Source organism: Schistocerca americana, chromosome 3 (assembly GCF_021461395.2).
Source record: "Schistocerca americana isolate TAMUIC-IGC-003095 chromosome 3, iqSchAmer2.1, whole genome shotgun sequence".
In the NCBI taxonomy this organism is placed as follows: Eukaryota; Metazoa; Arthropoda; class Insecta; order Orthoptera; family Acrididae; genus Schistocerca; species Schistocerca americana.
This window is the reverse complement of record NC_060121.1, coordinates 643185493-643200480: the sequence shown is the minus strand read 5'-3', so window position 1 is coordinate 643200480 and position 14988 is coordinate 643185493. Positions and strand designations below refer to the sequence as shown.

Below are 14988 nucleotides of genomic sequence, written 5' to 3'. Positions count from 1 at the left end.
TATTATTTCAAACTGCTGTATAAACTTCTTACAGCTTTCACAATAAACATACTGTTTACTGCATTCCTCTATCGATCTTTGTTTTCAAGATATTTAATTTTGAAATCAAGGAGCCCTTTTCTGGACACCCTGTAATTACACCTTCTTCTATGTGACATTATTCTGGTGGAGACGCAGGTTATTGGAACTTGTGATTGTGCACATTATCGTCGCATAGTGGCTCCCATCAGGTCATGACAGAGCCGCTGTTTACGTGGCAAGAAACCCGAGTTAGAGCCACATTCAACAGAAGAAGAGGAGGAGGAGGACGACGACGTTATGATGACAGCAAATGTGTGCCACCACATGAGACATTCTTCCAGGTTCTCTGGCGACGATGGATTGCCAAGATCCAAACAAGTGGCTGAAGGTATATGAGAAATTCACAAGCTGGGTAGTGTTCCAGGCGGAACTGTGCAAGTATTTCACCGACACCCAACGAAAAAAGTGCAAGGCTGAAGATAAATTAAAGTGCAGGGCACAGCATCCAGGATAAACTACAGCACCCTACATTCAAGACATCTTGGAGTTGTGTAAAATAGTGGATCCTAGAACGAAGGAGGAAGATTAGGTTGCACATGTCATGAAGGATGTTGCTGAGGACATGTATCAAGCCCTCCTCCTGAAGGAGGTTTTGACAGCAGACAACTTCATAAAATGATGCTAGTATATCGAGACAATGCATCAATAACGAATTACATGCAAGAAGTTTGAACAGCTTCCAAATGTTGTATCGATGTCTGTGATGCAGGAAGCATCTGATTTCACAAGTGTTTTTCATCATATAGTGAGAGAGGAAGCTCAGAAGGCATTTGGATTGCACTGCGATCAAAAAACTGAAATGCTTCGAGGTCATAATCGAGGAAATGGAACAGACATTGAACCCAATCTCTTGTCCTTCATTTCCCTCTAAAACCATGAAAAAGTCAAGACACAGGAGGAGTTTCATTCCTAAAATGCCACATGAGAAACCTGCTTGGGCACCAAGGAAGACTGACGTCTGGAGGACCCAGGATAACCAACCAGTATGTTTCCACTGTGGATGAGCGGGACATGTGGTGCACTGTTGTCGAGAAAGGCAGCGGATATTTGATGATGCCTGCGCCAGAAGTCAGCAGACTGGAGGACGATGTAGGTCACCATTGTTGCAAGCTAGCTGCTGGAGAGGACGCTCCCCAACACGCTGATCAAGGTCTCCATCGCTGTTCAGAAGCTCCAGTCGATCACCTAGCCGCTGCAACCTGGAAAACTATTGGGTGCGACCTTCCTTGGAGGTGAGGCCACCGAAGAGAAAAATCCTCCGCCGTCAATCACTACAAAAATGATAGGAAACTACATCAGTATCCTCATGGCTGGTCAACCAGCCCAAGCTCTTGTTGACTCTGGAGCATCATATTCAGTAATTTCAGAGAAGCACCGTCACCAGTTGCAGAAAACCGTATTCGTCAACAACAAAACATCTCTGCTGAAGGGTGGCTAATGGGAAATATGTAAAACTTACAGGAAGATGTACCATTCCTGTGGGTATAAGTGACCATACACAGCCCTTAGGATTCATCGTCTTACAAGAGTGTAGTCATGACATCATTCTCTGATGGGACTTTTTTTATGGCTTCTCCGGCAATTACAGATTGTGGTCACTCGAAGATTATGCTGGATGAGATGAGATACTGTGGACAGGAAGATGCGCATCAGTGTGTGTGGAGACTGTGTGCTTGATGTAGTGATCATTCCTGCAGTCAGCACTAGAAAGGTAACTGTCACGTGTCATGCTGTGCATCAACCAATGGATCTTGTAGTGGAATGTGAGAGAAGCATACCACTGGAGAATAACTTGGTCATCCCAGCCTTTGTTGTCTCGTTTAAGAACGGATTCAGTGAATTGTGGATAGTAAACTGTTGCCGAGAACCACAGATCCTTCCAAGATGCATGTGTATAGCAAACGCTGAGCCGTTAATTGCAGAACATCTGAGTGTCATAGAAACCTCCCATGCCGAATCTGTGGGCGTAATTAGCGCTACCACTAAGAGACAAAATCTTCTAGCTCGACTATCACCAGATTTCACTAAGGAACAACAGAAGAAGCTATTTGCCATTCTTCAAGAGTTCTCTGAATGCTTCAATCCACAGGTGAAGAGCAAATTAGACAAAAAATGAAGCACTGGATTAGCACTGGAGACCATCAACCAGTAAGCCCGAGAGTATACCGTGTGTCAGCATTGGAATGTCGAATAATTCACAACGAGGTAGAGAAAATGATGAATAATGACATCATTCAGCCTTCACAGAGTCCATGATCATCACCAGTAGTCCTCGTCAGGAAGAAGAATGGCAGTTGGCGCTTTTGTGTTGATTACAGGAAGCTTAATAAGATAACTAAAAAGGACATTTATCCTCTTCCACGAATTGATGATACACTAGATTGTCTGAAGGGGGCTAAGTTTTTCTCAACCGTGGTCATGTACTCGGGATACTGGCAAATCGAAGTAGTGAGGCTGATCGCGAGAAAACTGCATTCATCACCGCTGAGGGGCTGTATGAGTTTAAGGTAATGCCGTTTGATTTGTGTAATGCACCAGCAACTTTGGAACGGATGATGGATAATCTTCTAAGGCACCTGAAATGGACGATGTGTCTTTGTTATTTAGATGACATTATAGTGTTCTCAGAGACATTTGATGAACATATAGAAAGACTGAGGGCCATTTTTAAGTATCTCCAACAAGGCGGGCGGAAACTTAATCCAAGAAAGTGTCTCTTTTCTAGCAAAAGAAATCAAAATACGTAGACACCTTGTGTCAAACGAAGGTGTGCGGCCAGACCCAGAAAAGGTGAGATCTATAACAGGATTTCCTATTCCTAAAAGTATTAGAGATGTGAGAAGCTTCATCATATTATGTTCTTACTACCATTGTTTTAGCAAAGACATTTATATCAAAGCCAGGCCACTCCAGGAGTTGTTTTAAAGCTGATGCTAAATTTACCTGGGGTGGTGCTCAATAAGATTCTTGCTATGTGCTGCGAAAAGCTCTGACGACTGACCCGGTTCTTGGTCTGTATGATGAGAGAGCACCTATAGAACTACACACAGATGGCAGCAGGTATTGGATCAGAGCTGTTGTGGTGCAAATTTCGAATGGAAAAGAGAAGGTTATAGCCTATGCTTCCAAGACACTTACAAAAGCCGAGAGAAACAACTCAACTACAGAAAGAGAATGTCTTGCTGTGATATGGGCCGTGTGCAGATTTCGACAGTATCTCTATGGAAGGCCATTCACAATTGTTACAGACCATCATTCACTTTGTTGGTTGACAGGTCTTAAGGATCCAACAGGATAACTCGCCAGATGGGCACTACGCCTTCAAGTATGACACTACGTCTTCAAGAGTACGACATTTCCATAGTGTACAAAAGTGGAAGAAAACACCAAGATGCTGACTCTCTGTCAAGAAACCCTGTGCAAGACCATCAAGACTTTGATGAAAATAGTGACTGTCTCGCTGCACTCCAGGATATCTCTGCTGAGCAGGAGTATGCCAAGATATCTCAAATTAAAGATATTTCTTGCCTTAAATGAGTCAGAGGATGTGAAAGGACAATTTAAGGTAGTTCGGTAGTTAATGGATTACTTTGCAAGAAAAACTTTGATCTGTTTGGAAAGAGGTGGCTACCAGTGATTCCTAAACAGATGCGCTTAGATGTTCTGCAGAAATTCCATGACACACCTGAGGCCAGACATTTAGGATTTATTCAGACATAGGGTAGGATCCACAAGAGATTTTTCTGGCCAGGTTTATTTAGGAGTGTCCATCACTGTGTGTCAAGCTGTTGAGAGTGCCAGAGGAGAAAGGCAGTTGCTCAGACACCACCTGGCCGACTCATACCAATTCCACCAGTCGAAACACCTTTCTAGCATGTTGGGGTTGACCACAGATGATTTCCAACGACTGCTAGTGGCAACAGATGTATTATTGTTCGCACTGATTATCCGACTTGCAATGCTAATACAAAAGCCGTGAAAATAGCCGAAGCATTCAAGGTCGCCAAATACATTGTAGAAGACATTGTATTAAAACACTGCACCCCACGACCGTTAATTACGGATTGAGGGAAAGTTTTTCAGTGAAATCTTGTGACAGAGATTAACTGTCGGTGCAACATTACTCATCACATGACGACTGCCTACCATCTGCAAACTAACGGGCTTACTGAACGCCTTAATAGTACCTTGGCCGACATGCTATCTGTGTTCGTCAATGATGAGCAGAGCAACTAGGATGAGGTGCTACCTTTCGTGGCATTTGCCTACAACACCGCCAAACAAGACACCACAGGATTTACGCCATTTTCCTTGTGCGTGGGTGTAAGGCGACTACGATAACGGACACTTCGTTTCCCTTATATCCTGATGATATGGACGACCACTATGTAGGCCAGGTGTTAACCAGAGCTGAGGTATCTCGGCAGTTAGCTAGACTCCACACACTGCAGGCTCAAGAAAACAATTGCCTAAGATATAACGCGAGCCACCGCCCTGTTGTCTACCAGCCTGGTGACCTCGTCTGGCTCTTCACTCCTGTTCTAATGGTTGGTCTCTCTGAGAAGCTTCTCATGTGCTGCTTTGGACCTTATAAGGTTGTAAGACAGTTGTCTGATGTTACTTATGAAGTTGAAGATTTTGAACCCGACTAAGGCAAAGCAAGATCAGATATCTGGTGCACGTCCTTCGAATGAAGCCCTATAAGGATCCTGCAACCCGTGGTAAATTCGAAGCTCCAGAGACAGGCAACAAGCGGAAAGGTGGCGAAGAGTGTAGCAGCAAAAGAAGATCTAAGAAGATCACCACCAGGGCGAGAATCAGTCATCAGGAGTCGGAGTATGCAGGACCAATGACTCATTCCCGGACTAGGAGGACGTAACACTATACTGTTGCATGGAGGGTTGTGAGTTTGAAACTCGCCTGAACTGTACAATTTTAATTTCTATATTCAGTTCAAGTACATTCTAGAAGTATCCACAAATGTCAGGAATCGTTGTACTGGAATGTTCCGTAGCTGTATATATTCTGGCCGGAATCGCTCCGCGCCCTTGTATGTGCACGTGCTGAATAAACCCTCGTTAAGTGAAGTTTGTGTTCGTCATTCATCTAATTACACTTTCTTCTATATGACATTATTAAGCAGCCGTTGTGTGTTTATTGATGCTAAATTTATTCTTAAATGTTAAACTATTTCCAGTGGGGGCATGAAGAGAATGCTTTATTGACAGATGGTAGCGACATTTGAGACATACTATAGTTTTCTGTTTTGCTCTTTTCTTCATCTTCTTTTATATGACTACACTGCTGCGAAGATAAAATGAGAACACCAACATAAAAAGGATTTAATAACAAAGAATCAGTGCCCACCTTGCAGGTAACCATCTTGGTCCAGCAATACAAATTGGTAACCTGAAGCCTATCGAGATGCTGAGTAAAAGGTTTTGTTTGTGACACAGCAAAGAACACTGGACTAAATGTTATTCAGGTTAGAGAAAACTTGGCTGGTTATAGGGACAAACAAGGGACTTGGTCTAGACAACTTGTGTGTAAGGAGTGGGTCCTCACACTCGGGAAGATAAAAATTATTGTGTAAAACCTTTATTGTGGTGGTGAGGTCTAGGAGGAACTTCTGAATTTGCAGAAGTTACTGTAAAAATTCTGGGTGTACTAGTTAAACGTGCTGCTATGTCTTCCTTTAGGACTTTCGGATGTATCCACAGTGAAAAAAGAAACAGACTCGCATAAATGAGAGCTGCGAAACTGACCTACCTCTCTTATAACTGGAAGTTGAGTGGAGTGGGAACACGGCATAAGCCTGTCTATTCCAAGAAAAAACCCATACTGGACTGCTCAAGCGAAGACAAAATAGAAAGAAACCCAGTAGTCAGTGAGGAATCAGATTCAGGAAACTCTGAGGCAGAGTTGGAACTTCATGATTTTTTATCAACTTATGACGATCAAGACACTGAGAACAATTTTTTAATTTCTTTAGAGTAGGATTGTACAAGTAAAAATACTACCTACTTAATATATTTTATTTCGAAAATTACTAATTAATCTTTAAAATGCATAAATTCCCAGGCATTTATCCTGGACACTTGCCCCAACTTATAAATGCCCAGGAATTTTACACCACTAGATTAGATGTTTAGGACTTTGGTCCATGAACAAGTTACCATTGGACGTTTTAATAAGCATTCAAAACAGTACTGCATGCCTGTATTCATTTTGTTTCTCTCAAAAGATACTAATAATATGGGTGTGTGTATAGTCAGTCAGAGTTACCAAAAACAAGGGAGATTTTTTTGGGGGGGGCAGGAGCAATTGTTTGAAACTTCCTAATACACTGGCACACACACTTCCATTATTTTGATATAGTGGTGAATTGTGAAACATCCCAAAGCACACTGTACCAAAATACTTTACAAGAGATAGTTGTCGTTCAAGTCAGCAGCGTACTGTTCAGTAATAAACAAAGAAGCATCTAACCAAGTTGTACCAGTAACACCACTAAAAAAAAATTCATCAAATTACCTTCCGTTAGGAACGTCAAGTGCATTCAATGACTGTGATATTACTTTTTAAATGATGGAGAACAGCAATTAGTCGTCCTGTCCTCTCAGGCTTTATTAAAGCACCAAGTCTAGATTTTGGCTAGTAACTAGCCATTATCAGTGCACTATTTCAGAGTTCTAATACGTGCCCCAATACATCAATCCGTTGTTGTTCAGGCTCCTGTCAAAGTTCATTCAAGAACAAACTGTGACAGAGCAGTGGATTGACATACTAGGGCATGTATTGATGTGGGGTAGTAACAAGGATCGCACAGTAAATGCGCCAAGGAAATAAAATATTCTTTTGGTAGTGATGGGGCCTGAGGATGGCAGTAGTGTGCCACTGAAACTAGTTGTGTGATTAAAAACAATACAGACATTTCTCAAGATACAGCTGTAGTGGTAATTATTCTGATGCTTTCTGTTTAAGTGGTGGTGTACTTAGGTGCTGGTACACTGCATGAGACATTCTTACAGAGGTTGACAGACCATGTCCAAGGCAGAGATAAACATATTGTAAAGTGCAGTGGCGGCTGTTGTGTAAGAGCACCTGAACACCCTAACTTTTAACACCTTCTGGATTTATTGATTATTTTTCTTTCAACACTGTTAAACATAATGTAGATGGGGTAATCTAAAATACACAGCACTAAATCTACCGTGCTGTGCTATATTGCTCCTCTAGTTTCTGTGAAACTAGGCATCAGGGTCGTGATCACACCTTCACTTATGCACGTTTTGAAGAGCTGCATTTGTACAACTGGCGTGACATAATTGTCATATGGACCAAATACATACGGATTTGATAAACAACGTGCACGGTTCACAGTGTGCACTGCTTGCCGTTACCACTCAACTAAAAGTTTACATCAATGCCACCAGGTGGTAGCACACAGCAGCAGACTTTTATCCATGTTCACTTGGCATAAATCCCACTAGATGGTAGCACACTCAACAGATATGCCAATTCACTCACTATATAGTAAAATTAGATTGGTCACCAGTATATGTTATAGTTATTACTGACAGAAAAACCTGTTTTGTGGGATTCTGAATTATATATTGTACATTAAGTATTGAATTTTATTGTACAGTAATCCATTTGAGGCGCTGAGAACCATAAAGCACATCATCGTCAATTGTGAGAGTGTAGCATTTATTTATGCTTCTGACATCTGTCAATCTTATGGTGGGTCAAATTTATCTGTGCTGTAGGGCCACATTCTACATATATCTGAACATTCACGAAAAGCAACCTCACAGGTTTCTCTAATATTCACTTAAAAATAAGGGGGGGGGGGGGGGGGGGTGTCGAAGACGGTGTGCTTTTGGTCCGTATGGCTCTCAGTGCCTCTTTTATATTCTAGTCAAGTGACCTTGTTGGTAGGTAGTACTACTTGAATTTAATAATTTCCGCAAACAGCAGTTTGTGTTCGGAGTTGGTTGTTTACTATGCAGGAATTGGCTTTCCTGTGCAGTGTCAACATGAACTGTGTTGAACCTGTGTTAAGCACTAACAGGAACAAAGTAGAGCACCATAGACCAGATTCATTGTAAGAGAAAGTGACTACAAGCAAACATTTAACAATGAAGTGTATAATAAGCGTAAGGTGTTGTGAGGGTCCAACGTAAGAATGCCCCATTTTCAGCCCAGAAGTTAATTCGCTTACTAATACATGAATTAGGGATCTTGTACATTTGTCTGAAACAATGAAAAAGCACAAAAACTCTCACTTACACAAAAATGAGAAATGGAGAGTAGAGAAAGCTTAACCATAATTTTCTTCTTGCGGTAAACTGTACTTAATTATTTAAAAAAAAAAAAAAAAAAAAAAAAAAATTCAGCAAAAACAATTCCTCCTTTTTTCAGACTAGTTACGCTTATTATTATTATTATTATTATTATTATTATTAGTTATTGACAGCAGCTGAAGTTGTATAAATATATTGATAAGCATCACTGTTATACAGCAGATGCTATTAATTTTGCACTCTGATATTTATCTGAATTTAAAAATTTGTGGAGACCCAGAATGTATACCTACGAGCCATCACTGGTAAAGTGGTTCTCTTTTAGTTAAGGAGTTGACATACAGGACTCATATGAAATTATTTTAAAGAATCATTTGTAACAAGACTACTAGTCTGGTATTAACATGCTTCAGTTAGCTTCTGTCACATAGGGTATCTGGCTCATAATTTTGTTATTTCATTATACTCTAGAATTCAAACTAATAAAAATATGGACATGTATATCTCACATCTGACTCCTACAATCCCAAAGGTTTGTTTCCAGCAACAATCATAGCACTTCCCCTTTGTTGTGTGAGAAATGCCCAGCCTATATTCAGTTTTCGTACACATCCATTCTGAAATATAGGCCCTGTGGTCTAGAAAAACACACCTTTTAGCGGAATAAAATCAGTGCTTGATATAGATTTGTGAAGAAATCAACAGGTAAAATGCCCAAAGGTATGATGTCCTTTGCTAGGAGCTTATTTCATCGTACCCTTTCAGCATTTTTGGAGCAAGCATTGCCCTACTGAAACTAGAGATGGGACCTGCATGTGTTAAAGATACAAAAAAAGTTGTAGACTCATCACATCTACTTGCATGCCATTAATGTATGCAGATAAAAATGGCCCGATGTTCAGATTATACATTTGTCCATATCTGACGTTACATGCAAGATTCTCCCTCTCGTGTTTCCTAACATCATGTGGATGGTTTGAACCAAATATTAGGTTTGTTTGGTATCTATTCTTGAAATGTGAAATGTAGCCTTGTTGGATGTCACAGTGATGTTTAACATACCGTTACTTCTATCACTGTGCTCATTCATGGCCAATATGAAGTTGAAGCCCTGTATATTATCTGTTCAAAGCAGCTTGTGCGGGATCTGCCACACACAGTCCACAGAATTGTGTACAGAATCATTTTTGGTACTTTGACATAAATTGCATACACCATGCAATGGATCTGTAGTCCTTTAAAAAGCTTCATAGAGTTAGAACTTAACTGGCTGGTTACAGATATTTCAGTGTTTTAATTAAAATAATTTGCTTTGCAGTTTATTGAAAGATACATCATCATTTCTGTTCAATTGTGCTGCTTTCTTTCTGTTACAGTGAAAATAACACAACTGCTTTAATGTACCTCAATGAAGACAATATTAAAATACTTGCCAGATGTTTGGATGTTCAAAAATATGGAATTGAAACTGCTGTTGCTGTTGGTGAGTATTCCTTATGTACAGAATAATATAGAGTACTAAAGTATGGCTGTATTTCCTGTCACATGAGAGGTAACAAATACAGGGTTATTACAAATGATTGAAGTGATTTCACAGCTCTACAATAACTTTATTATTTGAGATATTTTCACAATGCTTTGCGCACACATACAAAAACTCAAAGTTTTTTTAGGCATTCACAAATGTTCGATATGTGCCCCTTTAGTGATTCGGCAGACATCAAGCCGATAATCAAGTTCCTCCCACACTCGGCGCAGCATGTCCCCATCAATGAGTTCGAAAGCATTGTTGATGCGAGCTCGCAGTTCTGCCACGTTTCTTGGTAGAGGAGGTTTAAACACTGAATCTTTCACATAACCCCACAGAAAGAAATTGCATGGGGTTAAGTCGGGAGAGCGTGGAGGCCATGACATGAATTGCTGATCATGATCTCCACCACGACCGATCCATCGGTTTTCCAATCTCCTGTTTAAGAAATGCCGAACATCGTGATGGAAGTGCGGTGGAGCACCATCCTGTGGTACGTTTAGCTCCCTGCTTGCTTTATTCGTCGACTTCCGCAGGCTACGCGTGAAACTTGCCCGTACGCGTTCAACCATTTCTTCGCTCACTGCAGGCTGACCCGTTGATTTCCCCTTACAGAGGCATCCAGAAGCTTTAAACTGCGCGTACCATCGCCGAATGGAGTTAGCAGTTGGTGGATCTTTGTTGAACTTCGTCCTGAAGTGTCGTTGCACTGTTATGACTGACTGATGTGAGTGCATTTCAAGCACGACATAAGCTTTCTCGGCTCCTGTCGCCATTTTGTCTCACTGCGCTCTCGAGCGCCGTCGCGGCAGAAACCTGAAGTGCGGCTTCAGCCGAACAAAACTTTACGAGGTTTTCTACGTATCTGTAGTGTGTTGTGACCATGTCAATGAATGGAGCTACAGTGAATTTATGAAATCGCCTCAATCATTTGTAATAGCCCTGTATGATCACAGTGATCTTGGTGAATATCAATAAAAAATTATCTTAAATCAGAAGTAAGATAATGAAGCAGAGAAGATTTTCCTGAACGTTATAGCTCTATGATGTGCTTTCAGCATTACCCAGCTTCGTCGGAGATGACCTTCATCAGCCAAACAAGTGTCTCTTGTAAAAATTTTCTCATATGCTTCTAACGAAAAGTAATTTGGCTTTATTAGCTCATTATTTTGTATGAAAATCTGACTTGCACAAACGAATTAAATATATCATTAACTTAAAAGTCTGGAATATTCATTGCATCTGTAGTAACCACTAGATTTGGATGTATGTTACTTGTAAGAGTAATTGTCACCCACCTCTCTGTCAAGTATCACTCAGTGCATATATCTTTCTTTATTTTCAGCACAATGTTTGCACACAATAACAGAAAACAATCCAATTGCAATAAAGGTTCTACAAAATATGGAAACAACTTGGCACAGCTTGCTGGAACTAGAAGGAAAAGAGACAGAATTTCTCTTGTTTAGAGTGCTTATCTGTGGTAAGTCACATAACTGAAGTGGAAGATATATTGTACTAGTGAATTTAACCTATGAGTGTGATGTTGAATTACGTGTCAGTAAATCATCAGTTCACTCAGGCTCCATTAGTGTTTGTGATGTGTCTTGAATGAATCCTAGCAGTTACACACGCGCAATAAATTTTTTTGTAGGAACCATTCCCTTATCTGAAACTTAATTAGCTACATTGAACGAGAAATAGCTGATTAAGTTTCAGACAGTTAAATTTATTGAATTTTCTCTGGCACTTGTGCATAGAAATTTCTGATACTACACAGCTGACATTTTACGTTTGCAGAATAATTATAGTTTCATCATCAGAGAAAAACTGGACTTGGTTCTGATGAGACACTACAATAGGGACAGATATTTGTGTGTGTGTGTGTGTGTGTGTGTGTGTGTGTGTGTGTGTCTGTGCGCGTGTGCGTGCGTGCGTGCGTGTGCGTGCGCAAATGTGTGTTGATCAGTGTGGGTCTGCAATGGTAGAATCTTGCTTCAGTGGCTACAGATGGCTCTGCGGTTACAGTTGGGCAAAATATCGGCCTTCATGGCACTTTCAGAGATATGCTAAAATTGCAACCCATTCCACATGAAATTTTTGCACTACATTGCATTCTCCATCAAGAGAATTTATGTGCCAAGATGTGAACATGCGGGAACTGATGAGTGAGTTGAGTTGTATAACAAGTTTCACCCATAATCAAGTTCTGAAACGTCTCAAGTTCAAAGTCTTTTTGGAAGACCTGGAAAGTGTTATGTGCCACATTGCAGTGAAATACTTGGGCTGAATCAAAGTAAAGTTACAGAGATATTTTTTGAACTCTGAAGTGATATGCACATAAGAGGTAAGCCTGTTGCAGAATCGAAAAATGAACAGTGGGTAGCAGATTTGGCATTCCTCTGTGACATTATACACCAAATGAACATTTTGAATTTAGTATTGAATGGTAAAAACATGATTTCTAAGTTGTGTGACTGCATTCAGGAGTTAGAGATAAAACACTCTCTGTGGAATGGACAGCTAGGAAACGGGAACACTGCTCATGTCTCCAAGCTGCTGTCTTTGACAATGGGACAGGTTGGAATTTTGAACAGTCACAAAATTAACTCTTTAATCTGCTCAATGAATTTGAGATTCATTTCCACGATTTTGTGTAGCAACTTATTTTGTCCCAATTGATTTGACATATTTAAATGAATCGCATTGCTGGTTTTGGCATAATTGGCATCCAGGATTTTGGAAAGTAAAATGAAAAGGTTAATGTCTTTCCACTTTCCATTTCAGTTGGTGTTGACAATGTGGAAACATTTTTGTAACAAAATTATTTTCGTAGACGTTCATAAGAATTTTCCTCAACATAAATTTCTATGACTACGAGTCTGCAGCTACGATTTTCTTGATGTTTGGCTTACATCTTGTGCGAGGTATTTTTTCTGCAATAAAGGGAATGAAATGTGCCTCACTGACAGACTTCATATTAGCAGCACGCACAAAATGGTACCAGACATTAATGCTGTAGCAAAAAGCTAAATAAGTAACATTCATTGACAAGCTGTATTTTTATGTTGGACATTTTAATAAAGTAATTACAGTGTAAAAGTTCACACTAATTTAAATTTCATCATGAAGCTGCTCCTGTCATATGAAGTATTGGGTTTAGTACTTAACTGTCCCATGTTCTTCATTTCATCAGAATATTAAAAGAATTTAAGTTTCATTTCATTGTAATCTGTCATTAATACAACAGTTATAGAAAATAAATTTGCTACGAAACATATTAGTAATACATCATGAAGAGCTACATCTCCTTACAACATGACATTAGTAGCAGTAGAGTTAAGACTCGTTGGCAACACCCTCCTGGGATGGGGCAATGCCTCGTTGTAGGCACTTTCAGTGCTGGGAGGTGGGGTTGTATGCTTCTATGACACTGATTGCTGTGCCAGTGGCAGCAAATCTACTGGCAGGACCACCAAAACCAAACAGGACTCAGTAAAGAGCCTAACGAAGAGTGTGTCACAACCTAGGGTAGAGAGAGCTGTTTTTTCCTCGGAGAACTAAGGGAACTCTGTCAGCTGTGGCTTGGGCAGTACTGCCAGACTTCTTCGGCCATTAACTCTGGGCATACTTCAGGGCCATTGTTAGGTGCAGTGATGGAACCTTGTGCGGCCCTCTGCCGCTAGAAAGCTGTAAATTGTAGTGTGTAACATAAATATTTCTGTGTGTAAGAAACGGTGTGCTGTAATCCTGTTTTAAATTCAAAGAGTTTGTCCATACATGGAGCATCTTCTCCTTCAGCATGACAGTACCAGACCACATATGAGCACTGCAACATCTGCAACAATCTGATGCCTTGGATTCATTGTCATTGATCACCCTCCATACATTCCCAACATAGCCCCATCTGGGAATTAAACAGTGAGGAAGTGGTGCAAGAAGTCAAACATTCTGTAATGAAGGTATTAACAAACTGAGTGACTGTTGAGAAATAAATATGTAGACGTGAAGAATAAATGCTCAGAATGTTAATCGGGGTTGCCACAAGTTCTGAAAATCGAGGAATATCAGGGAATTTGAAACGTGTCAGGGAAATCCCTGCTCCCTCGTTCTTACTGATTCTCCTTTTCTACCATTCCCCTCACCTTGCAGTCAGTGATGCCACCACTTCTTGCCACTAGCCTAGCAGCTGCCAATGAGAGGCAGGGAGGTGTGAGGAGTGGTTTGTTTGGATCTGATTCTCAGAGACTATCAACACAGTGGCTGGAGACAGTGGTCATGTGTGCATGAGTTGTATCTGAGTGATTGAGTGAAAATGTGTGTGCTCTCATTTTCTGACAAACACAATGGCTGAAAATTTAAGTTGTTAGAGTATGATTGTCTTTTATACGTGCCTGCCTGTAGCTCAGTGATCATCTTCACAGTGAGTTGCTTCCTATCCTCATTAGTATTGATTCTCAGAGTATTTGTGCAAGTTATCTGTGGCTTGGATTGATGACCACGGTCTCATTTCATGAACTTGGCGTCTGTGGCACGTGAATAGCTGGCGACCCAAGTGGACTTCCACAACGGGTCAAAACTGCAGCCCGTTTCTGTAGGTATCTCTAATGGATTGGGCCTGTCGTTCTGAAGCCCATCACCTCCCACTAGTGTGTAGATCTAGTCGCACCAATCTGCCCGCAGGCTGGGTCGGTTTGTTTGTGGCATAATGCGACGGATTTTCATCATGGGCCCAGAACTGTGGTGCTCCTTAACAGGCCAGTGGCTATAGGCAATAGATTTCAGAAACTGAGACTGTCTTAAGTCTCAAGGCAAGTACATTGTAGTACATTGTACAATGCTATATTCTTGTACATTGTGGCACTTTGAAAATAGTCCATATATTAGAAAGGAAGGACAATAAGGAGAAGAAAATTGTGGCAGTTGCTGGTGGTTTGTATGCTATGTACTCATATATTTCTTGAAAGAAAACTCACAAGGCCTGTAAAATGAAATGATCTTGTGGCATTGATGGCCGGGATACCCCATCCAGGGCAGTTCAGCCTCCGGGTTGCAAGTCTTCATTCAGGTAAC

The 14988-nt window shown here is 40.7% G+C and overlaps 1 protein-coding gene across 1 annotated transcript in view; it reads left to right on the top strand.

The window, feature by feature from the left end:
- LOC124605094 (HEAT repeat-containing protein 3) overlaps nt 1-14988 on the top strand; it is a 295904-nt gene that overhangs the window by 195920 nt on the left and 84996 nt on the right. The window contains exons 5-6 of the mRNA XM_047136544.1: nt 9764-9870; nt 11261-11398. Coding sequence (XP_046992500.1) covers nt 9764-9870; nt 11261-11398 — 245 coding nt within the window. The remainder of the gene's footprint in view (nt 1-9763; nt 9871-11260; nt 11399-14988) is intronic.